The following is a 26962-nucleotide window of genomic DNA, read 5'->3' as shown; positions in this document are numbered from 1 at the left end:
TATTTTTATCCTTTTTAGTTAAAATAGTTGAGTGTTTGTAAATGTGATCATATCGGTTTTGATGGGCTTCACGCATTCTGTGGTTGGGGGGAAAATGAGGCTCCATTCTAAGGGAAGAAGAATGGTCTCAAAGGTTAAAGTGTGAGATTGTGACCCAAGACACTAGGGGTCTGTTCTGGGTCTGCCACAGGCTTCATTTGTTACCAGGGCAAGCCACACAACATCTTTGTGCATTAGTTGCCTCTTCTGTAAAGTATCTGATGATACTTCCCTACCTCACATGGGGGTTATGAGACTTACCTCATAAACTGATCTGGGTAAATTACTGGGGTTTTTTTTTTTCAGTTCAGAGGCAGTTCTAAAAAATAAGCTTGTTCTGACCCAAATTGAATCTAACATTTTTCAGAATTTTTGGCAAATTGAAAAAGTATGTTGGTCAATCAAATGAACATTTTGTTTCCAAGCATTTCTAAAGAGCTAGATTCACAAAGGAAGAGGAAAAGAATATCTGCGCTTCCCCTCTATAACTTTTAGCCCATTACTTAGGACACTCACTTTGGATATGGGAGATCTAAATTTGAATCTCTGTTCTTGGACAGGGATTTGAAGCCAGGTCTGTCCCTTCCAAGTGAATACCCTAACCACCAGGCCCAGTGTATTTTATTCAAAGTGAAACAGCTTCAATAGGAGAGACCCACACCAGAATAGCCAATAGCATAGTAGTTAGGGCACTTACCTGGTAATGGGGAGACAAGGTTTAAATGGTTCCACCGTGGACTTTCAAACCTATGTCTCCCACAGCCCAGGTGAGTGTTCTAGCCACTGTGCTAAAGGTTGTAAAAAGGAAGTGTCACCTCCACTGATTTGTGAATGGTGCCTAAATTCCCTTGTGTATCTAGCCCAGAAAATGTTTTTGGCCAAAACTTTTGGACAAATTTGTACCAAATTTGCAAACAGTTGATTGACCTAAACTGCAGTTTTTTGACAAATTATTTGTCCAAAAACTTTCACCCAGCTCTACTCATAAGTTCTTGCAAATAGCTTTGAGATCCTCAACGGTCCCTCACAGAAGTGTTAAGTATAACAGTGTATTATTGATGGTAAACAGAACTACCACCAATTCTTAAAATTAATGCTAGTCTGTTTCTGAAGAGCGATATAATGAATTTCAGTTTCCTCTTTTGTTTACTTATGAGAATTCACATCTTCTAGAACGTGGAAAAGTTGATGCCATGGCTTGCTTGTCCCTGTCAGAGGGCTTCTGGTAATGGTTCACAAATATTCTGGAAGGTGTAACTGTGGATGTTACTTCACTGTTGGAGCTATCACCATCGCACACCTAACCCACTTAAGGAAGCAGCAGGAAATAGGTCTCTGTAGCAGGTGGGGGAAGTTGATGTAATGTGCTTCCCCCACCCTGACTCCTTGGCAGTGTCAGTGAGCCTGTGCCAGAGCTTCCGGTGCTACATACAGGAGAAGCTCAGTGCTATCTTGGTAGTGGGTGATGGGTAGGTCTGGAAAGTGTTTTAAAGGAGTCAGAGCGAAAGTATATTGAGATTAATTAACAAAGGCCTAGTTCCTCAAAGGTATTTAAGGCCCTAACTCCTATTGATTTAAATGGAAATTAAGAACCTAAATACCTTTTAATCTGAGCCAAAACAAGACTAAAAAGATGGGTGAGAAAATATTAGTAAGTTAATTTTTTAAGCACTTTGCTAAAATCTGAGTAAGCACTTAAACTGTATCTGTTCCCTTCTTCCTTTGATTGAGCTGAACCACCATCTATGATGGTTCAGAAAACTTAGATAAAAGGAAAATGGGCAATATTACAGATTCAGTTTCCTCACTGAGCATAATTTCCTCACATTATTTGCCCAGTTTATAGACGCTGAAGTGTGGTTTTATTCTGAAAATTGACTGTAAATTTTTATGGTGTTTTGTGACAGCTTTTAATGTACTTTTTCCTTCAAAATTGTAGACAGGGTGAATCAGAATACTTGTGCAGATAGAGAGTTTGGCACTTCAGGGAGAGAAAGTAGATTTTACATTCAAAGTCTCTTCCCAAAGAAAGCATATTTACCTAGAGCAGAACAGGGAGGGGATGCATTTTGCAGAAGTAGTAAAGGATCAAAAGAACTGTTCATACAATTATAGAAGGATATATACAAGATTTTACTGTTTCAAGCAGTAGCAAACAATCAAAGAAGTGATAAATGGAGATACAGTTTAGGTATAGGTAGGTGCAAATATCTGAGACAGCCTATATAATGTTTAAGCATGCTAATAAAAACGTTGACATTCCCTGTATCAAGAACAAAAAAGTTCTGTATAAAAACAAAACACTGACTGAAAAGGGAGGACGTACAAGGACAGGCCATGAAAGCTGACATACATTGATACATTGTCTTGAGCTAAGATGCTGTGACAAGCTTTCAGCTCCAAGGAACTGAGACGGGTCCCATATTTGATTGAGAGTTTTATAGCTACCAGTCTATGACTGAGTTTCCTATCTGATTGTGAATATTCCCACACTGACTCTTTACACTCTGGGTCTAGACAAGATTAAATCTTTTTGTAAAGATAAAATTCTCCTCTACTTGTTAAACAGTCGTGTTTAAATGCAACTATAATATGAACATAACCTGAAATTGAAAGGCAGAACATTCAAAACTGATGTAAGGAAATATTTTGTATACAACACATGATTAATCAATGGAACTCCTGGACACCAAATATTATAGCCAAGAGTTTAGCAGAATTCAAGGAAGGATTAGATGTTTATATGGATAATGAAAACATCCAGTTATATTAATAGAATAAAACTACAAATGATGTAAATCTTCATGCTTCAGGGCATAAGTTAACTGCAAACTGTTGGGAGTTAGAATGAAACTTCCCCTATGAACAGATTATTCCATAATTGTCTGTTTCCAAAGATTATAATGTCTTTGAAGTTTCTAGTACTGATCACAGTCAGAGACAGGATACTGGACTAACTGGACCACTTGTCTGATTTGTTATGGCAACTTTTAGGCAAACTGGATTTGACTACAGGTGCTATCTGAAAGTCCCACAGGATGAAATAAATAATCACTACTCTCCAGGGAGGTACCGACTTAAGTGGCTTGCCCAAGGTCACACAAAGGAAAACTGTTTCAGAGCAGGGCACTGAATCTGGGTCTCCTAGGCTGTCACCCTAAAAATTGAACCAGCTTTTCTCTCTAACTCCCATTGTCTGTAAAGAATGTTTGTACTGTACAGGTGAAACTAAGGACAGAATTTGGCCTTGAAACTGGACTTTAATTAACCATTCTATTGATGATGCATGAGTTAGAATAGAATCCAGATCTACAGGTGTATTGGCTCTCAGTCTAAAACATAATAAAAAACCTTAAATTGTCACTAAGGCAAACAGATATTATGCTGAACAGCAGTCAGATCTTTGAAGTATAAAGATGTGACTTTTACATAGCTACTTTTATGAACATAACCACACTTCATCTTCTGACTATTTTAACATGCAAACTTCAGTTTGTAGCAATTAAAACAGTAAGCAGATCCCAGATTGTCATATTATGGACCCAAAGTGTGTATGTATACTACTATCTAATATAGCTTGCTGTGTAGAAAATTGAAGCAAATATTCTGCTAATGTCACTGTAAACATACTGAAGCTTTGCTCAGAATAAAAATACTCTGATCTAAAAAAGTATCTAAAAACAAACTATTGATGCATTACTCTGAAATGAGCAATTTTCTTAAGCTAGGAAAACAGAACTGAGAAGTTTTAAAGAAAAAGATATCCTGCAAGACACTATTTAAAAAATAAATATTTAAAAACTGTTTACACTAGAGAAATTTGTTTAAAAAACAAAAAACCCATCATTGCTAAATTTGGTCAATCCCCAAATTATAGCAATGTTAAGATCCCTAGTGTAAATGCAGAGTTTCCAACTCTTGTCATTTTTATCATAAGTCTTCAAATATTAGTAGTTTAAGTTTCTCATGATCTCCCAATTTCTGGCATCAAACTTGTGAAACTTTGCCCTTCTTCAAGATGGACATGATTTCTCTACAGCCTTTGCATATGAAAGTGGTTGCCTCTAGTAAAAATGGCTGCTGACTCCCATTGTTTTCAATGAGACTGTACTCAGGCTACCCTTAGGAAAGATAAGAGGGTCTAGGAGGGAAACTACATGTATAAGCGAATGTGGTGAGCCATGAGAAAACTGAAAAGAATCAGAGGAAGCAGAAGGGAGACTAAAGACATGAAAAAGGCTAGGGGTTGTGTAACAGGGCCTCCTTGGTCCTGCTTCTGTCTCAGTCAACAAACTATGCAGAGACCCTTGTGCTGGTCTAACACCTTGTGCAGTTTATTTATAAAGGAGTCCCACCACCTTCCTAACATTACCCCTGAGGGCATTCTGCACCAACAAATTAAAAATTCTGCACACAATATTTTAAAATTCTGCAAGTTTTATTTGTCAATAAATAAATGCAGAGGTTCCAGCATGGCAGTGGGGAGCACAGGCCACTGGCTGCATGAAGGTAGGAGATCACTCTGCAGCCTCCCCGTCCTGGGGACATGGACTCGGGTGAGGCTGCACCCAACCCTGACACAGCACAAGGCCTGGGCCCACCCCAGAAACACCCTGAGGCCCTGCCCCTCTACACCAGGTACACCAGGTGTGGGGCAGGCAGAATCCAAGTGTAGAGGGGTTGAGTGTTGGGGGATCCAGGTGTGAGATGAAAGGATTCTGTGTGGTCCAATCTGTGTACAGGCAGCTCAGTGGGGTATCTAGGTGTGGGGGGATCTGGATGCACAGAGGCTTGTTGGGTGGGTTCCATGTGCAGGGGCAATGGGACTCTGCATAGGCTTCCAGGTGGAAGTGGTTGGGGCTCAGTGAAAGGGTCTGAGCAGGAAGGTCTGGATGCTGGAGGAGTGGGGCTTGGTGGGGTGGACGTCTGGGTGCAGCTAATTGGGGGTCAGTGATGTGGGGGCTTAGAGTGGTGGGGCTCATCAGAGTGGGGTTTGAGTGCAGGGAGCTCAGTGTGGGGTGGTCTGGGTGCAGGGCTGGGGTCTGGAGGCAGGGTGTCTGGATGCAGGGGACTCCAGGTGCAGGGGTTGAGGTTCAATGGGGTAGGGTTTAGGTATGGAGGGGCTTAGGGAGGTTCTGGGTGTACGGAGTGAGGCTTGGTAGGGGTGTCTGGATATGGGAGGTCTGGATGCATGGGGGTTGGGTGGATGGGGAGCAGCTTCCTGTACACTGACCCCTCTCCCCACAGCTGAAGAGCAATCAGGGCAGGAAGCAGGATTCTGAGCTTCCTGCAGCTGGGGAAGGCTTCTGGGGGTGGGTCTGACACAGCCCCAGCCACTCCTTGCAGGTGAAGAGGAAGTCCCGTCCTCTCCTGCCTCCAGCCCAGCAAGGACTAGCAGCTGATCCTGGATCAGGGTAGGAGCCACTGGCTGGGGTGTCCCCAGCCCTGGGGGTGATTTACCTCCCCACCAGCTGCTCCGGGTGCCTGAAAAGATGTACATGTGCAGCTAGGGAGTGGTGTCATTTTTTTTGCAGGGAAGTAAAGAAAGCTACAGGGGACAGGAATTCTGTGCACACGCAGTGGTGCAGAATTCCCCCAGTAGTATATCATGCATAGCGCCTTTTACAAACAGGGGAGAGCAATCTCTCTCTCCTCTTACTGCCTGCTTTCTCCCTTTCCACTTCCTTCCTGTACCTATTTGTGGGCTCTAGCTAATGGCTTAATTAGCCTTTCTGCTCTGCCCCACCCACAATTTAGGCACAGCTCTGCTTAATCAGCTCCAATCTGCAGTTGCCTGATTGGAGCTGCTGTGAACAGAGTGCTGACTCAGGCTTTCCTACCTAGCACTCTGTCACGGCATAGCAGAGGAAGAGAGGGTGTGGGGAAGGAGACTGAGGAACAAAGGAAGGAAAATACAGGGGCAGGTGAATGTGGGGAACATGAAGTATATATGTAAGTGGAACAGGAATTAACTCACAATGGAAAAAGACAATAGGAGCTTCCCCACCTCAACAGTTGAGATGGTAAATAAGTCCCCCTGTAACAGCATCCACTCACTGCTAGGGTACCTTCTCCTAGCTGTTCTGGGGGATTAGCTCCATCCAGGACTGACACCCTCTTCTGCCATTTGTTCACATACCCTGCCACCTCACTTTCTTTCTCTGCAACTGAGGTTGCTCTTGCTTCATAGCTTGGCCTTCCAGTCAGGTCACTATAGTCCTCTCCTTCTGGGGTGTTAAAGAACTATTGGGAAACTGTCCCAGGCAGTCCTCAATTTCACTGCCCAGCCTGCACCACTTACCCCAAGTGGCTGGTAGGGGAACCTGGGCCTGCCCCCTACTCTGGGTTCTAGTCTAGGGACCCTGTGTCTAGCAACTGTGGTCTGTTTTCTCCCAGATGCTGCTCTTGCCTTGGCTTCCATCCTATGTCTTTTGGCTCCTCCCTCTCTCTGTTTACCAGCTAAAATGCCTTCCCCTCAGGGAAGTAACCTTAGACTACTCAACTCATAGCCACTGAACACACATCCTTTTTCCTAAGCAATAGCTGCAGACTACATCCTCTGTAGCCCCTTTTTGCTGTCAACTTCCTGGCTTTATTCCAACCCCACCTATTCCTTCTCAGCTGGGCTCCATCAATCAATCCTTTAAACCCTGGCTCTTCCCCAGGTGTAGTCTATCAGGTTAATTAACCTAATTTAAACTGTTCTGCCTTGTGTGGGGCTTGGGGGTGAATATTACATCACACCACACCCCCTCTGAACAGTTAATAGGGAGGCTCTGTTTAAAATTGAATTTTGAACCTGAAATGGCCATAAATTGGGGACAAGTGGTTTCCAGCTTAAGTCTCAAAAAATGAAACACACTAGAAATCTGACAGTTTATTTTCTAAAAAAATCCATGACTTTTAAGCCAACCTCATGAGTTTTGGGAATTGAATGCAAATTTTCCCTACTGAAGACCTGACTTATAAAGGGGGGTACCTTATCTCTCGGTATCACCATGGTAAGTAATAGACATACACAGAGCTTTCAAGATTACTGCCACTCTATAGGGAGGGGTTATAGATACAAACAGGAAAGGCAAAACAGCATTGTTTGCAGACAGTACTGATAAATTAACAGAACTAATTGATTGTTTTAAAAATTCATCCTCATTAACACTTTGAAATCTAAGAGGCTGTAATTCATTTGTCATTTTAAGTAGGTCCCTGTTGTAATCTCTAGTTTGTCTAGTATCTCATACCCAAAGATAGTTAACTGAATATCTTTCAAACAGGAGATGCAAGTATAGATTTCACTTTCTTGGTTTCCTTTCAAGAATAACAATGTCTAATTTTAGATTTTAATGTACAGTAATAAGGTGAAAAAATTATACTCTAGGTTTCAGTATTTTTCTTATTTTTTGAAAAAGAACTACAATTTGGGTGCTTGGGAGATCTTTTTTCATAACTTGCATCCATTTCATTCCTTCATGTTCATCATAAACAGTCTTCTGTTAAAACCTTTTAGCTGCTCTTCAAAGTAACACATGTAGAGTTAAAGAGGAGAAAAAAAGAAGGTTATGAAGAGAGTGGGGTGGAGGAGAAAAAATGCATGTATTTGCAAATCCTTATTTTAAAAAGGAATGAAAAATACCAAATCCCTAATATCATTTGTATATATTATATTTATTTTTAAAGTAGGTCTGCTTGCAACCAATTTTGCAAAACTTTGTCTCACAAAGTGCTGTTATCCTATTGTACTTATAAAATATTTGAAACTAAGGGATTTATTCTCCCATTAATACAATAGCAATTTATGTGCTTAACTTCCATTAGCCTTAATGGAAATTATCTGTGTAAATCCCTGCATGTTGATAAGAGACTAGATCTTTAATTTTGTATTTTCCTCTCCATTTCCTTCCTCTTTTTCTTTCAATTTTTTCTTTTTCCGCTCTTTGGACTGGAGGGAGTCATTCAGGCAAGAGACATAGATCAGCACACGCTACTTGTATTTGAAATATTTATTACTGAATTGTATTGCAAGTTACGAGGCTGCGCTGCTGGTAATGAAAGTCACCCTTTTATGGGTTTTCCATGTTAATCGTCTAGCGATATCAGTTTGACATCACACTTTGGCCTACGGTATTGTAGGTAAGACATAATGATCTTTTCTATAAAGAGATTAAAACTTCTGCCAAATTCACTAAATCAGCTGTGTTATGTGATGTGTCTGATTGGAACTGAATTGAGAAGAATAGTCTCACTGAAGACCTCGTTTTGGAATCCTATAAATCACTTATTTCATAAACTTTAATAACTTTTCTTTCACCTTTTACATACATTTTGCTTAATTCTCGGCTTCAGAAATCCCCAGAGTTTGATGGCTCCAAAATGGCCTCTTCTCCATAAATAGAATTCCTGTAGTCATGAGTCTGAATCCCTGATCTTAAAAACATGAAGGGGAAACTTATTGACTGGTTTTGGATCTAAACTGGAAATTAAGAGGCAACTTCCTTCCCCTACCCTATGTGATTTGTTTCTGTTAAAATGTAAAGGGAGTCTCAGATTTACCATTAAGCAGATTCCAGACTCCTATTGAGCTCCTGCTTCCCACGTGGTGAGAGACGGAACAGAGTGTGGGTCGGGGCTGAGAAAGAGCAGACGATGGAATAGGGCTCAGGTAGAACCCTGGGTCAGGGAGAGGGGAAACAGCGAGGAATGTGAGAGAGGGGAGGAGCAGTTAGTAAGTGGAGAGAGATTGGACAAAGTTGGCTACCAGGACCTAGTGTAGTTAATTCCTAATGCTGCTTTCTGGACTTCTGGCTGCGATTCCTTCAAACCTCCCTTCTCTTCTCTACTTACTCCATAGGTCCTTCCCCTATAGCATGAGCCTGCACCCAGGAAGTAGAAATAACTAAGGGAAATGGGTAAAATAATTAGCTATATCCTCTGCTCTGGCTGAAATGTGATTGTTGCAGTTGCAGAACCAGCAGGGGAAGCACCTTTCTGCTTCCCTGATCCTGGGGCCACTGAGAACTTGATTGGCCCCGATGTATATTAGAGTATCGTAAAAATTACACTAACTTAGAACTAGCTGCTTACAGTCTCAAAGGGCCATTACAGCAGCTAGGGATCAGCCAGGCACATTAGTGCCCCAGCAATACTCCTACACTGGGAGCCGGGACTTGGATTGGTATAGCAGTAGTAGGCTGTTACCGTCTTTGTAAACTCACCCCTATTTAACCAGTGGTTTGTGCAACTATTTGTGAGATGCCAGTTTTCCACTGTATATAAGGATTCCTGGGTCTTAGTCCTGGCTTTGTGAATGGAATGGTGTCTAGGGGTTAGAGCAATAGTTGCAGACAGCAGAGCCCCACGCTGAGCTTTGGCAAAGTGGATGAGGCTTGGCTCTGTCATATTAGAGACCTGGATATGTCATGTTAAAGACCTGGGTTCTATTTCCTGATCTGGCTGAAGTGACCTTGTGTAACTCTTCAATTATCTTATTTGTAAACTGGGATGAATGATATCTGCCTGTCTCCTTGGGTAGAAGAATGAGGCTTTGGTCAGTAATAAGGCTGTGAACTCTACTAACACCAGTCAGTGGAAGAGGTGAGACCAGAGCCCATGGTCTCTGAGCCAAAGAGTATTCTGTGGCACAGTGTCTCTTTGCCCCTGAGATGCAAGCAGGTGTGACAGGGTTTCCCATTCCATGAGTATTCCATAAGATCTGTGAAACTTGGCAGGTCTGGTAACAGGAAAAATAAATATAAACAGTTTTTAAAAAAATGCTTCAGAAAGATTGAAACTCTGTTGTGGCCAAAATGTTAATATGGTTGGGCTGGCCTGTATGAAAATCCTTTAACATAAGTTTGGCCACAAGTGAGTTTAAACCATGCTTAGGCATGACTTTTTAACTCAGTTTTTCTCCTACTGTGGAGGGGGCTGTAACAAGGATCAGATAGGTCTCTGAACAACAGATTATCTATTGGTCTCCAGAAATTTGGGGTTAAATAATAAATATAATATGTACCTATTCTGTTCAGCACAGTGATCTAATAACTCACTTGGCAAAAACTCCTCTCATTGTTTATAAACAATGAAATATATTTGAAATGCCAGTTATAATTAAAAACTTTGATCTTACTGTTGCCAGTGGCTTCACTTCTAAATGTGATCTTGTTTGTGAAACAGGCAGTAGGGGAGCCAGTTTTCAGTGAATTTTAATATTAAGTTAAACAATCAGGTTTGTTTAATATTTAAACTGAACATTTAATGTTCACACAGTAAAGTCCATGTCCTGATTTTGTACTAGTAAGAATAAAGAAGTGTGGCGGCTGGTGAACTTTGGGACAAGTTGGGTGTAGCAGAAACCCCTGGGGCTCCCCAACACTGTAACTCCCCCGCCCTTAACCCCAGACCTCTGGAAGTGCTTCCCCCATCCTCCTAATTCCCACCCTGCTTATTCCTGGCCCCTGAATTTCCCTCCTCCCCTCTCCCTTCACCCTAATTCCTCCTTTCTCCCCACACACTCTGCCCCCCACCTTCCTCAGTCCACCAATGGCCCCAAGGCTTCTTCACCTCCCAAGCCTCTACGGCTTTCCCTGCCCTGTCCTGGGCCTGGGAGTGACAGATTTATCAGCTCAGCAGGGTGGCTCTTCTTCTGCCTCTACGGTCCATCTTCCTGCTTTCCCTCGAGCCTCCTCTGGCTTCTTGTCAATATCTCCTCCAGCTTTTCCTCCCCTGCAGACTGAATAGTCAAGGTCTGAATATCAGACAAGCCACATGGATTTTGAGTGGGGTTTGGGGCACTGGATTCACTGCCCAAGCCACAGGCTGCATTAAGTAGGGCGCTCTAAATTGCCCTGGGTAGACTCCACTTGGAGCAGTTAGAGTGTAGCACTTCAGAGTCACCATAGTCTGTGCCTTGGGCAGTTAATCTAGTGCCTCTGGTCCCACTCAAAATCCCCCTGGCTTAACCTAGTATCAGACCTTGACGGGGCAGTCTGTGCATGTGCCACAGGGGCAGTGGAGAAGTACACCCTGAGGCTGCCACTAAATATGAATCAGATTTGCTGTGTTCAAGATTCATATTTAGTCTCTCTCACTCACATTCACACACACATATGCCCTTTTGCATACTTTGGGGGATGGAGGGGATGCCACCCAAACACTCTCTATACACAGGCTGCCACTGACAAGACCACCTTATTTTTTCAGTGTTCTGTTGTTGTCTAAGATGAGCCTCCTTAATGGTTCAGGATTGTAGTTCAGGACTTTTTTCATCAAATCACCTCAAGTTACTTCACGACAAAAACCTGGAAATTCAAAATCAAGGCACCACATTAAAACAACAGAACATTAAAAAGTATGGAAATATGCACCTGGAGCCCCCAAATAGACTTTACTCCATCTCATTGCCTGTGTTCCTTCTTGTTGTTTGTACTGTAGCAATGCCCAGAGACTCCAAAATAGGATCGGGGCCCTCCTGTGCTAGGTGTTGTCCCAACATACAGTAAAACACAGTTTGCAATGTAAACACAGATGCAGTTTGGTTTCAGTAAGATGGCAGTGTACTATATCTTTGTATGATCATGAGTTAAGGTAGTCTAAGGTGATGTGATCTTAATTTTTCAGTCCATGATGAAATGGGTGTAAAACTGATTTGGTAAAAGTTTGTATTCACTTTGCACAGTGTGACTACACAGGCAGTGAACCTGAGTGACTCCAAAAATTAAGAATTAGAGCTGGTTTTCCAACAGAAAATGCAGTTTCCACAAAATTGAAATTTTCTCCAGGAAAATTTTGATTTTTGCCAAAAAAATTCAATATCCAATGAGTCCATCTGAACCCTGCTGTCCCAGGTTGGGAGCCAAAGCCAAAATCCGATCCCCACCACCCGAGCCCCACAATCCCTGGCAGGGGGGCCAAAGATGAAGCCCAAGGGCTTCAGCCCCAGGCAGGGGGTCTGTAACCTGAGCCCTGCCGCTCAGTGCTGAAGTCCAAGGGCTTTGACTTCGGCCCCAGGCAGTGGGGCTCGGGCTTCGGCTTTGGCCCTGGGCCCTAGCAAGTCTATGCCAGTCTTGGTGACCCCATTAAAATGGGGTCGTGACCCACTTTGGGGTCCTGACCCACAGTTTGAGAATCCCTGCAGCATAATGCAATACATCTCTGATAGTGCATTTCCTCTGTGTGGTGCATGGTGGGTGTCAGATGACTCTAGGTATCTTATGCAAAATGTAGTCTGGCCAGGGAGCCAGGCCCACAGAAGAGACTGGAGGCAGAAACTATAACTCCTGTATGGCAATAGTGAAATACCATTTAATGTGGATGGTTCAACAAACCAAAACAAAACATTTGTTTTGAGAATGTTGAATTGTTTTGATCAATACAGTCTAAATGAAACATTTTGATATTTCCAATTTGCATTCTGTAGAAAATGTTGACATTTAAACATTTTATCTTGTTTTGGAATGAAAAACAAATGCCGAAATTCAGAATTTCCCAAAGGACAGCAATTCTAAATTTTGCTCATCTGCATTAAAAACATGAGACTTAGATATTAAACTACCATATCTCATGATCACACATGGATATAGTACACTGCCATCTTACTGAAACCAAACTGCATCTGTGTTTATTTTGCAAATTGTGTCTTGTGGTATATTTGTTTTTTCTACCTTTGTATATTTTTTTCTTGTTCAAATTGAAACAGTGAAGCTCTTCTATTTTAGGTTATTCCTCTCCTACTTGTGGGCGGAGGAAGAGAGATGAGTATGATTGCTTAGCTCTTGAGAGCTCCTGCTCGCTTTGGACAGTGCTCAAGTAAAATGTCCAGGTTTTCATCCTCTAGAAAATCTTTAACTTTTATTTTCTGCCATTCTAGGACACTACCTGCTTTCCTTCTTACAAATGATATGACTGCACTTTACCATAGCTTTCTAGTCTGATTAGCTCCCTGTTGTGCAACAAAAGTAAGTCCATATTTTAAATTGTGCACATTCAGACTCAAGCAGAAAACAATAAGACTTAAAAATATAAGCTACATTTTCTCTATCATCAGCACCAGTTGTTCTGATTACACTCAGTTTCCATAGAGCTGTGAATCTCTAGCCTTAACTAGCAGTGGATGGTAGAAAAATCATGATACTGCTTATAATAAAGAAAAACTGTTGAAAAGAATGTGTGTGTGTTTGGGGGGGGGGCGGTAATTGAATTTGTTCTCAAGATAGGTACTTGGCAGCCATCTTGATTTTTGTCATGAATTGGAGAAAGAAAATGTAATGCCTTTATGAGTCATAGAAGTTAGAGATGGGGGAGGGGGGAAGACTTAATATGTCATCTAGTCAAGCAGTTCTCAAACTTTAGCAACCTGAGGACCCCCATTTTGATTTAAAATTTTTCACGGACCCCCAACCTGGCTTCTAATTTTCTCTGGGAGTGCTCAGCCCCCGCTCAGCCGCAGGCCCTGTGCCCACTCCACCCCTTCCCCCAAGGCCCCAGCCCCGCCCCACCATTTTCCACCCCTCCCCTGAGCACGCCCTGTCCCCGCTCCTCCCCCTCCCTCCCAGCGCCTCCTGCATGCTGCTGAACAGTTGTTCCGCGGCGTGCAGGAGGCACTGGGGGGTTGGGAGGAGTTGATCAGTAGGGCCCCAGGAGACAGACATGACTTGCGGACCCCCTGGAATACCCTCATGGACTCCCAGGGGCTGGCGGACCCCCATTTGAGAACTGCTGATCTAGTCCATTTCTTTCCAATGCATTTGTTCACTATTGCCTATTTACCGTTTTCTTTAAAATTAAAAATAAAATATGAAAATAAATATTTCATACACTCTTTAAGCTTTATCATAAATACTGAGCCAGTCAGAATTTTGTGTCTGAGATCTGATTTTTTTTTTTAATCTGCGTGTGTAATCAGGCCATGTAAAGCCTTTCCTGTACTCAGAAAACTGTTTATTCTGATTATCTTACATGTTAATTAGAATCATTTTGTTGGCAGTCTCAGCAGCAAGGGGTTGGATGGGCACAGAGAGTGAACTAACTTCTTACCACTAGAGGTGCGCCCTCGAGAACAGGCTGAAAATGTACATGGTAGGACAATATAGTGAAGCTTTCCCTGCTGTGGCCTGCGTTGTAGCTGTTTTGTTGATAAAGAAAGGAGCTTTTTCTTCAGTGCCATCAAATTAATACCTTTTAATGAGCATTAAATTCATGTGCTCAAACACCATGGAGAAGTTACTCAGATACCATGGTGATTAAACAACCAAAATAGATTAGATAAAAATGTAAAAAAAGCAAACTATCGCCACCAAGAAAGCCAACAAAATTATGTTAAGTCTGAATGTAGCGTACTATATACAGCTTGGTGGTAAGTTATTGATACATATTAGTATATCATTTCTGTTTGGGAACCGGTTTGTCAAGCGAGTAAACTTGTTAATTATTTGGTGCTTGGGTATGTTCATTTATTCATATAAAAGCAATCAGGCATTTAAGCTGTGACCAAATATTGAAGTTTCTGCCTTTGATCTAAGGGCTTTAACTGAAGACCTGTATGAATGTAATTAAAAGCAAGTAGCTAGACTGTATAAAGAACATATTATGAAACCAGGGGGGAAATGGTCCCTATAGTCAGAGATCTAGCAAGTAGTTTGAAATTTGAAACATAGTGGACATTCCACTACCTTCCATTCCCAGTGTATCAATTTCCTGAGATAGATCTGCCATTTGACGAAATGACTGGAATTCTCTCTCTCCCGCGCACACTCTGAATAAACAGGATTTGTGTGATACTAAGTTGGAATAGTGTCTTTGATTCCTACATGTATGTATGTTTTGTTTTGTTCTTTTAATTGATTGGCTCTGTGATTTTGAACTCAATGGTCAAGCCTCTCCCAGTCTACTGTTCTCCCTCTGCAGTGCTCAGTACCTACTCCCATGCAGCAAAACCACTTCAGTTTTGTAGCCCTTGCTTTCACTGATTCATTTCATCCAGTGTGATCACCATCCAAGTTGACAGGTGAAATTAGATACATATAGAAGTCTAATAGTGTGTTAATAAAGATACAATGAAGTATAATACCTCTTAAGAAATATTGTATTCAGGAAAATGAAAATTGCATACATGGTATATGTCTGCCTACATCCTTGTACAATCCAACAATTCATTATTGAAGGATATGTTTCTAATATAGCGATTAGTATGAAAAAATTAAATTAAATGAGACATAGCAAAACATTTGCTTAAAAAAGAAATGTTCTGAATTTTTCAACAGTAGCCTCCAAATTAAATTACATGTTTGAATCTTGCAGATCTAAACCTGAACTTTTTCATTCCAGTTCAGAAAATCCCAGTCCGCTATTTTTCTGAGAATTTAGATTTACTTAGACTGCTTCAGTAGTTTACCTTAGCTCTAATATAAAAGTAATATTGTTAAGTTGATAATGTCAGCATTAACAGGCTTCATTCATTCACTGTCTATTGTTAGAAGGTTTTAAGGTCTCCTTGTGCTTCTTTGTTTCCTTCCGTCTTCTCAGGGTGACTTAAATATGACCATGTCCTTCACTGTCTCATTTTAAAAACAATTCTGTTTCAGCTTATTAAAAGAGCACACAAAAGCAACGGAAACTAAACCTTTTTATTTTATAGTCATATTCTGCTAAAACAGTTGAACAGATTACTTCCAAAATTTCTTTTAAAAATACCCATTTAGTCAAAGACCCTGTATTACAAGTTTCACATTGGGAGGGAATTTCCATTAAGGTATTATATATAACTAAGCTCCAGAAAATAGAGTCTTAGAATGGAAATTCTGACACCTTTACTATAAGATTCTACCAAGTGTCACTATAATGATTTTACCTAATCCTTGTCCTTCATCATTATCATTTCACACATCTATTCGGATAAACTGGTTTAAAACTATAATTAGCTGTTTTAAATTAAGAAGAATACTATAAAGTTCTTCTAGGCCATTCTTTCTTCTGATGACATTTTACTTGGAAGCCTATCTGCTGTAGAATATTGCTCTGCTACTGATTTCTTTGCCCACCTATTAGTTATCTTATTCTTGTACAGCTCAGAAATACTGTAGTCAGATTCTCATTCTATCGGCATGAGACATGCCCAAACTCCTTGGCTTCCGCGGTGGGATCATCTGATAAACATATGTTAAATAGCATTTTATGCTCAAGCCTTCAGATGTTAAATTCTTTTCAAGCTGAGCAGGCTCTTGTAGGCAGCATCACATTACTTAGACTCCCTCTAGTGTTAAATTTACTATCAGGATGTCACAACTAGAGTGAGCTATGAAATAAATGTGTCTTGGTGAAACTTAGGTGTTTTAGCTTTTGACATTTTGAATACCTCTCTTTCTTTATGAATGAATTTGCAGTTGAGTGTTGCTTCCCTTCTATGGCTCTTTCCAGAACTTCCACAATACTAAGACAATAGTCACTTTTGACACTTTCTGTAATGGATCTTGTTTGGTTATCTTGCTTTGACAATGCCCCTGACTGTTGAACAGCCTTCCTGGGCTGGTTCACAAAGTCACTGCCTTCTATAGCCCTCCTGAAGATGTATTTCTGAGATGCCTACAAGAAAACTACCTGACTTAGGGGCCTGCTCCTTCTGCCATTGGTGGCAATGGGAGTTTTGCCACTGACTTCAATAGAAGCAGGGTCAGATCATAAGTCACCTACTTGACTTCATTTATTTATCATGTGAATAAACTCCTTTATATGGAGGGATGAAGTCAAATGGGAAGGAAAAGAACAAGGATATTGGAATTGAAGCTGAGAATTGATGTGGGAGAAAGAGGCGTGGGCTGAAATATGGAGGAAGGGAGCAAGGAGGGGAAAGCAGTGTGTTTAACTTAAAGGAGAGATAGAAGGATGGATGTGGGGAAAACAAACAAACAAGTCACTGGTAATTCACTGGCTTATCATGAAGTTTGGCTGTGATTACACCTATTACATGTTTTTATAGATTTCTCATTGTACCAGAGAAAAGAATAATTTTGTCAGTAAACGTCCTAGATCATTGATCATTCAGCACCAATTTCACAGCTACTTGCTGTCGTTCACATTGTCCCCTCAGCATGCATACAGCACATATTATAAAGGGGGGAGGAAAATCAACCCTACCAAGGCAATCCTGTACTCCAGTGTTAAACATCTCTGTTCTACTTTTGGTTCAGATTGTTTACAAGCAATTGTTAGGAAGATTGGTGTAAGTTACTCCTCTAACCTTTTCTTAGGAATTTCAGGTGAATTATTTTTATGCAATATATATTCTAGTGGAATAAATCATATTTAATTCTCTTTTATAAAAAAAATTCAAATGATTCATCACTGATGCTCACAGTTTTTTATAGTGCAGTACTTAATGTATAAGAGTTATTTATGTTAATGTGTCATTTCTCATTAACAGTAAATCACAAAAACAGGTGTCTAATGAGTTGCATAAGTACCAAGACTGGCCCCCTAATACTGTAGGTGCTTAGCACACCATCAGATCAGACAGTTTAGGTTTGCTTTGTTTTTTTTTTTCCTTGAGAATGACTGTATTTAGTTTACTTTTTCAATTGAGGTTACTTCTTGAATTATGCAGCCATGAAACAGATGGTATGGCAATTGAGAGTCTGTTAAGAGAACATTCTCAAAGGTTTGGGAAGAAAGACCATGAAAAGTAACAAGTGTACTCTGAGAATATTTCAATGATATTTTTCTTTTCAAAGTTTACAGTTGTGAATTTCAGGCTAATGTCTCCTTGTAAGAATAAAAGAAAATAGCTTCTTACCTGCCTGCTGCTGCAGTGCAGCCATCCTCCTACACACTATTTGCTATCTGTGTGTCTGATCACATGCCCTCATTTACAACTCCCCTCTTCCACAAATACACACACACATCAGTCCCCACCCATGCAGATCTGTCCATGCTCTCTCCTCACAAACAACACACTTTCCACAGTCTCATTCATGTTTAACCACACTCGTACTCAGAGGCACATATATGCTCATTCTTTGCTCCCATCCTGCTTCCTGGTAAAACAACTGGTAGTTCTCACCAAGCAAGGAGGAGCTAAATGTTTTACAGGAGGGGAAAGGAGGAAGAGCAAAGCCCCAGCTTCTCAACAACTCTCTGCTCCTTGGACCTAGCTTCTCCATTGCTGCCCACTGTTCCTTTCTCTCCACAAAAAACACTAGCGGCTCAAGCCTCACTAATTCCCGCTCCCTTTCAGTTGACAACAATATTGTCAGACATATAGATGAACATAATTTGTTGAGGAAGAGTCAACATGGTTTTAGTAAAGGGAAATCAGCCTCCCCATGCTACTAGAATTCTTTGAGGGGGTCAACAAGCATGTGGATATAGTGTACTTAGATTTTCAGAAAGCCTTTGACAAGGTCCCTCACCAAAGGCTCTTACGCAAAGTAAACTGCCGCGGGATAAGAGGGAAGGTGCTCTCATGGATTGGTAACTGGTTAAAACATAGGAAACAAAGGGTAGGTATAAATGGTCAGTTTTCAGAATGGAGAGAGGTAAATAGTGGTGTCCCCCGGGGGTCTGTTCTGGGACCAGTCCTATTCAACATATTCATAAATGATCTGGAAAAAGGGGTAAACAGTGAGGTGGCAAAATTTGCAGATGATACAAAATTACTATAAAGATAGTTAAGACCCAGGCAGACTGTGAAGAGCTACAAAAAGATCTCTCAAAACTTGGTGACTGGGCAAAAAAATGGCAGATGAAATTTAATGTTGATAAATGCGAAGTAATGCACATTGGAAAGCATAATCCCAACTATACATATAAAATGGGGGTCTAAATTAGATGTTACCACTCGAGAAAGAGATCTTGGAGTCATTGTGGATAGTTCTCTGAAAACATCCACTCCATGTGCAGCGGCAGTCAAAAAACTGAACAGAATGCTGGGAATAATTAAGAAAGGGATAGATAATAGGACAGAAAATATCATGTTGCCTCTATATGAATCCATGGTATGCCCACATCTTGAATACTGTGTGCAGATGTGGTCGTCCCATCTCAAAAAATAAATAAATATTGGAATTGGAAAAGGTTCAGAAAAGGGCAACAAAAATGATTAGAGTATGGAACAGTTTCTGTATGAAGAAAGATTAATAAGACTGGGACTTTTCAGTTTGGAAAAGAGATGGCTAAGGGGGGATATGATTAAGGTCTATAAAATCATGACTGGTGTAGAGAAAGTAGATAAGGAAGTGTTGTTACTACTTCTCATAACACAAGAACTAGGGGTCACCAAATGAAATTAATAGGCAGCAGATTTAAAACAAATAAAAGGAAGTATTTCTTCACACAGCACACAGTCAACCTGTGGAACTCCTTGCCAGAGGACGTTGTGAAGGCCAAGACCATAACAGGGTTAAAAAAAGAACTAGATAAATTCATGGAGGATAGGTCCATTAATGGCTATTAGACAGGATGGGCAGGAATGGTGTCCCTAGCCTCTGTTTGCCAGAAGCTGGGAATGAGCGACAGGGGATGGATCACTTGATGATTACCTGTTCTGTTCATTCCCTCTGGGGCACCTGGCACTGGCCTGGACCTTTGGTCTGACCCAGTAGGGCCATTCTTATGTTCATATGTTCTTATTGACAAAATTCAATATGACTTTCCCATTCCCCTCAGATCACTTCCTCCCCCCCCCCCCCCAACTCTCTTCTTCTTCTCCCTGGACACAGATGTAGAAATTTCTTATCTGCTCTCCCCCTCTTACCGTCCACTTGCCCCAGTGACCCCAATTCATCCTATCTCCTGATTTTTCCTCATGCCTATCCTCATCATCTGCCTTATTCTTTCTCCTAACCTCTCAGTCTTCTCTGATTTTCCCTTCACAATAAAAACTTGTTGTAATTTCCCATCTTAAAAATATCCACCCTTGACCCCACTTGCCCTTCTACCTATTGCCCTGCTTCTCCAACGTTTGCCCAATCTCCTTTCTCATCTCTAAGCTCATTGAACACACTGTCTACAATTGCTGTCTGGAGTTCCTCTCCACCAGTTCATCCTAGACCTTCTCCAGTCTGGCTTTCAGCCCTTGCACTCAACTGAAACCACTCTTCCTCAAGTTCTAATGACCTCTTCTTAGCCAAATCTCAAAACTAGTACTCCGTCCTCATCTACCACAACCTGTTAATCACCGTTGACACAATCAACCATAGTCCTCTTTTTGAAATCTTGTCCTCCCTTGTTTTCCATGACTCTGTCATCTCCTGGTTCTTATTCTGCCTCTCTAATTGCTCCTTCAATGTGTCCTTCAGAGGATTCTTTTCTTTTGCCCTTCAGCTTTTTGGGGAGGTTCCACAGGGTTCTGAACTTGGTTCCCTTCTCTTCTCCCTCCACACCTTATCTCTGGGTAATATCAGTAAACACAAATTGAACTACTATCTTTATGTAGATAATTCACAGAGCTACTTCTGTACTCCAGACCTAACACCTCAGTCTGTCTCTCTGATATCTCCTTATGGATGTCTAGCTGTCAGCTCAAGCTCAACATAGCTAAAAAAAGAGCTCTTAATCTCTGACCTCCAAGCCTTCCCGCTACCTTGTTTCTTGATCACTGTGGACAAAACCACCATCCCGCCTGTCACTCAGGCCTGTAAACTCTCCCTAGGTCTTCACATACGTTCACAGATTCCAAGGTTAGAAGGAACCACGGTGATTATCTAGTCTGACCTCTATATCACAGGCCATAGAACTTCCCCAAAATAATTTCTAGAGCATGTCTTTTAGAAAAACATCCAATCTTGATTTAAAAATTGTCAGTGATGGAGAATCTACCATGACCCTTGGTAAATTGTTCCAATTGTTAATTTATTTTCAGTCTGAATTTGTCTAGCTTCAACTTCCAGCCATTGGATTGTGTTATACCTTTCTGTCTGCTAGATTGAAGAGCCCATTATCAAATATTTGTTCCCCATTTAGGTAATTATGGATGGTAATCAAATCACCCCTTAATTTTCTCTTTGTTAAACTAAATAGATTGAGCTCCTGGAGTTTGTCACTAATAGGGCATGTTTTCTAATCCTCTAATCATTCTTATGGCTCTTCTCTGAAAAGTCTCCAGTTGGTCAACATGCTCCTTGAATTGTGGACACCAGAACCGGGCACAGTGTTCCTGCAGCAGTTACACCAGTTCCAAATTCAGAGGGTTGCCCTCTTTATGCATCCAAAAAGCTCATTAGCCCTTTAGCCACAGCATCACAGTGGGAGCTCATGTTCAGCTGATTTTTCCACCACAACCCTCAGATCTTTTTCAGAGTAACTGCTTTCCACACTAGAATCCCCCATCATGTACTTGTGATCTACATTCTTTGTTCCTAGATGTATACATTTTCATTTAGATATATTGATATTGTTTGCTTGCACCCAACTTACCAAGTGGTCCAGATCACTCTGTATTAGTGACTTATCCTCTTCATTATTTATCATTACCCCAACTTTTCTGTCATCTGCAAACTGTATCAATGATTATGTTTTCTTCCAAGTCATTGATAGAAAATGTTAAATAGCGTAGGGCCAAGAATTGATTCCTGTAGGAACCCATTAGAAATATACCCACTCAGTGGTGATTTCTGTTTACAATTACATTTGGAGACATATCAGCCAGCTTTTAAACCATTTAATGTCATGTTAATTTTATATTGTTCTAGTATTTTTAATCAAAATATCATGCAGTACCAAGTTCAATGCCTTACAGAAATCTATTACATCAATTACCTTTATCAACCAAAGTTGTAATCTCAGAAAAATAAATACATAAAAATAAAGTTAGTTTGACAGGATCTGTTTTCCACGAACCCATGGTGATTGGCATTAATTATGTTATCCTCCGTTTAGTTCTTTATTAATTGAGTCCCATATCAGCCTCTCCATTATCTTCCCAGACAGGCCTACCTGGGTCATCCATTTTATCCTTTTTAAAAATTGGCACAACATTAGCTTTCTTCCAGTCTTCTGGAACTTCCCCCGTGTTCCAAGATTTTTTGAAAATCAATGTTAATAGTCCAGCAAGCTCCTCAGACAGCTTTTTTTAAACTCTTGGATGCAAGTTATCTGGACCTAATATTTAAACATATGTAACTTGAGTAGCTGCTGTCTAACATCCTCTTGAGGTGGAAAGAGTGTTATCATATGGTATGACTACATCTGTTTTTCCCTCAAATGCAGTACAGAAATATTTATTGAACACTTCTGATTTTTCTGCATTATTATTGATAATTCTACCATTTCCATCTTGTAATGGACCAGTACCATTGTTAGGATTCTTTTTGTTCCTAATGTATTTAACAAAACTCCTTTTTATTGTCTCATTCAATCTTGCAGCATTACTCCAGGAAGACAGTACACCATCCAGGCTATTTCTAAGTCTTGCCAAATCTCTCTGCATAATATCTCTCAGGGCACATCTTCACTACCCGCCGGATCGGCGGGTAGCAATCGATCTATTGGGGATCGACTTATCGCGTCTAGTGAAGACGCGATAAAATCGATCCCTGATGGCTCTGCCGTCGACTCCGGAAATCCACCGCGGCAAGAGGCGGAAGCGGAGTCAACAGCGGCGCAGCAGCGGTCGACTCGCCGCCGTCCTCACAGCCAGGTAAGTCGACCTAAAATACGCAACTTCAGCTACGCTATTCACGTAGCTGAAGTTGCGTATCTTAGGTCGACCCCCCCCCCCCCCCCCCGTAGTGGAGACCTAGCCTCAGATATAGCCTTTCCTATCCATCCTGCACCAAGAGTGGTAACACAAACAAGAAGTCAGAGACTGGTTCAAAGGCCAACACACTTGAACGCTTGGGCTGGTGCTAAAGGCCGTGTCTCTAGGGTGGGCTGTATACTAGTAACCTCTGGCCCCAGCAAGACAGCAAACACTTGCACAAAAAACACAACAACAAAAGCTGTTAAAAGGAAAGATGTAGCAACCTGCTTGAAACTTGAAGGGAAGAGCACAGATTGCAGGAGGAAAGAATTTGGAGGAGTCATCAGAAAATCAGACATTGTGCACATGGCTAGAATGCTAGCTGCAGTTGCAGCATTTCTAAATAGCTCTTTTTACTATGAGCCCAGTTGAGTTTTACAAGCTTGGAGTCCTTTCATGTTATTACTCAGCACACGGTACATGAAACAAATACACAGGCCGCACTTCTGCAGCAAAATAAATCTCTATCTACCAAAATGATTTTGACTATTACATTTCATAATGTTCCCATATTGTGGCTTTTTATGTTCCACATTGTTATGCCTGGTATAATTTCTCTGGAGTCATTTAACACTTAATCTTACTTTCTGAGAGATGGAAAAAATCGGAATGGTTTAGGCATTTGCAAAATCTCATTGGTTGGGTTTTTGCTTTACAAACCAAAAACTGGGGTATTTTGGATCCCTGACTTTAATGGGGAGGTGGGTTTGGATAAATGGTTTCAATTATGGCTTGTATGTGCTTTTCGGTATTATTATTTTATAACTGGAGGGTCACACACTTGCTGAGCTGCACAAACAATGAGAGAGCAGCATATAAAGCTGCTGCTTGTGATATGTGCAGGAAGCATCATGAGGCATCAGAGAGATTTATCTGCCTGTATCAATGTGGTGGGGGAAGGAAGGGAGTATGTAGGGAGGAGGAACAGGGATCAGAAAGGGGGGTCAAAGAACGAGATGATGAGGGCATTAGACACTCCCAACCCCTAGATACTTGTTAACCTGCTCCACCAATCCCTTCTACCTGACCTCAGAAGTTCACATCCCTTCCCCACCAGAAGTTCACATCCCTTCCATTACCACAGTCCCAAGCCCTGGCTGGGAAATGCACACGCGCACACACTTCCCTTTGTGTGCTCCTTTTCCTTCCAGAGTCAATATTTGCAGGGGCTGGTTCCCTGTCTCTGTCTCCCCCATCTTGGACCAAGTTTTGGGGAGGCAGCGCACTAGGAGGGAAGAAGGAATTAGGCCTCCTTCACTTTTCTCTCCCTCTGGCTCCTCCTGATGTTCTCTCTGGGAGATAGGCCATTCAGTGTGTCAGCATTTAAAACTCTATTGAGATATATTGGCAGAGCTGAGATTGGCTTCATAGACAGGTTCTTTGATCTAGAGGTAATTACAAAGCTGGTTAAACCTGCTAAGCAAATGTGAGGGGGCTCTGTGTGTTGTCCCCGATTTCCCCTTCCAGGTTTCTGACTTTTCCACAGAATCAATGGGACATCATTGGTGCCTAGAACATTCCCTGAAAATTTGGAATTGATGGGATGTGCTGTTTCAAAGTTATCACATTACAGACAGACAAACAGAAATGCCATCAAGCTGAACGTAGGGCCTCACTTTGCTCAGCCAATAATAATAAATATTATTATTACTAATAATATAATATCATAATGATGATTTGAAGCAATATGTGGCAAATAAGAAAATAAAAATATGCATACCTTGTAAGATAAATGGTAACTTTTTTTTAAAGCACCTAAGTAACATAAGAGCCTCAAGGCCATTTTCAGAAGTGACTTAGGCATTTAGGAGCTCAAGTATCATTGAAAGTCTTTCACTTTTCATGTGGGATTTTGTTCTTAAATAATTCACCAATTAATGGAGAATGACTGATCTATTACTAAGTGGAAGTAATGTTTATTAAATAATAGTACATTGCTGATTGAATCAGAACACCTAATTGATAAACAGACTACTTGTGTTTCTTCACTATATTCAATTTTTCAGGCCCACAATGTTACACTTACTTTGTTAAGGGATTGACTAAACAGGAAGACTTTCTCAATCTTTTATGTCAGGTTCTACAGTGGAGAGCAGACCAGGAGGAGACAGCCAGACTGGAAGCTGCTATAGCTGCCAGAAGAAAAGAAAAGGAAGATGAAAAAGAAAAGATACAGAAAGAAAAGGAAATAATTCAAAGAGCAGAGGAAAAAGAAAAAGTATGGAAAATGTGGTATTTGAATGATTTATTATCTAATTGCTTTTAAAAGCTTTAAGTAATCTCAATACTTTATATTATTGTAAATAGTCTTTTTGGTATTAGTTCAGAGATTAGCAAGTGGTTGGTGGAATGTTGCCAATACCCAGCTTTGAAGCTGCATATACTTGTGTAGCAATTGTGCTACTTTCTTATTTTTCTAAAAAGACACCAATAGAGGCATATACTCTGTGGCTGCCACACAGTCTCAAGGAAAATCAGTGCAGAGAAACTACTGCATTTCTAGCTGTCTTACAGATTTATGCTATCGAGTAGTATGGCAAAGACCACTGAAGCTACCAAAGCTGCAGCAAGATATGCTGCATTGCAGCAAATGAGCCTCAGAATATATTGGCTACAGTGTTTAAGCACACTACACTTAGACCAACACAGGGAACTTTCAAATAGGCTTCCAAGAACAGATGCACATTACCTCTTTCAAGACAGCAGACATCTATGTATACAGTGTGCTAAGCATTGTTTGACCGACTGGGAAATGTATGCAGTGTTGTAGCCTTATTGGTCCCGGGATATTAGAGTGACAAGGTGGGTGAGGTATTATATTTTATTGGACCAGCTTCTATTGGCAACAGAGAGAAGCTTTTGAGATTACACAGAGCTCTTCTTTAGGTCTGGGAAATGTACTCAGTGTCACAGCTAAATACAAGATGGAACAGATAATTGTTTAGCATACGTTAACACATATTTCAATGTGAAATGGCCCATTAACACCTCTCAGTCAAGGCACAGCACCTTCAAGAGATGAACCTAGGAGCTTGCACCTTCAAGAGATGAGCCTAGGAGCTTAAATTCATAACTTCACTAGACACTAAAAATCATGGACTGAATAGCGCACTGGAATTATGGGTCATTACAACAATCTGTAACCCTGTTAATTCTCGCCCGCCCCCCCCCACCCCCCCCCACACCCCCCCCCCCCCCCCCCCCCCCCGTCACTCCCCGGCTTTCCCCCTTCCCCATAACTGGAGAGGCGTTAACAAGCCACTTCACCTTGAATAGTCCCTTGAAATATATGTTAACTACTTATGCTAAATAATCTGTTCCACCTTGTATTTATCTGTGACACTCTTGGTATGTTTACACTGCAATTAGACACTGATGGCTGGCCCATGCCAGCTGACTGAAGCTCACAGGGCTCTGGCTAAGGGGCTGTTCCTGCTGGGGCTGCAGCCCAAGCTCTGGAACCCTCCTACTTCCAAGGTCCTAGGGCCCAGGTTGTAGCCCGAGCCTCAACATCTACACTGCAATGAAACCGCCTCTTAAAAGACCCCAGAGTCCGAGTCAGGTGGCACGGGCCAGCCATGAGTGTCTAACTGCAGTGTAAACATATCCTCTGAGTAAATTTCCCATATGTAAAGAAGAGCTTTGTGTAAGCTGGAAAGCTTCTCTCTCCAACAGAAATTAGTCCAATAAAAGATATTACTTCACCTGCCTTGTCTCTCTGTGGGGAAATAACATTGTTCTAACTAAAGTCTAAACAATACTTTGTGGGAAAACTTTGGAGAATAAGTTTTTTACTACTTATAGAAAAATCTGCTTATGTATCACATACTAGCTGTATTTCTCTACACTATTTTTTATTATTAATGTAATTTATACAAAAACAGGAACCTTTTGATTTTGAGAATTTACCTATTTTTTACTTATTTCTCATATTGAAATCTTACACTCAAAGGATTAACATCACAACTGGTTTCTGTAGAATTTTTATATTAAAAATGCATAATTATTATTTCAAGTCAGCAATAAACAGCAGGAGCAATTTAATGTTTATAGGGTGGTCCTGCAAACGCTTCAGCACATGAGTAACTTTACTCACATAAGCTGTCCCATTAACTATGAGACTATTGATGCTGACATGCTTGCAGGATTGGGCCACTGACGAGTAGGCTTTTATGTATACATCTGTTGGAAGCAACG

The 26962-nt window shown here is 41.0% G+C and overlaps 1 protein-coding gene across 1 annotated transcript in view; it reads left to right on the top strand.

Annotated features, from left to right (window-relative positions):
• The window catches only part of CCDC148 (coiled-coil domain containing 148), a 106467-nt gene that overhangs the window by 56562 nt on the left and 22943 nt on the right, over positions 1 to 26962 (top strand). Inside the window, exon 11 of the mRNA XM_065413685.1 lies at positions 24843 to 24983. Within this exon, the coding sequence (XP_065269757.1) occupies positions 24843 to 24983 (141 nt within the window). The remainder of the gene's footprint in view (positions 1 to 24842; positions 24984 to 26962) is intronic.

This window comes from Emys orbicularis, chromosome 11 (assembly GCF_028017835.1).
Source record: "Emys orbicularis isolate rEmyOrb1 chromosome 11, rEmyOrb1.hap1, whole genome shotgun sequence".
In the NCBI taxonomy this organism is placed as follows: Eukaryota; Metazoa; Chordata; order Testudines; family Emydidae; genus Emys; species Emys orbicularis.
Note: the sequence above shows the minus strand (reverse complement) of the source record. Positions and strands in the feature narration are given on the sequence as shown.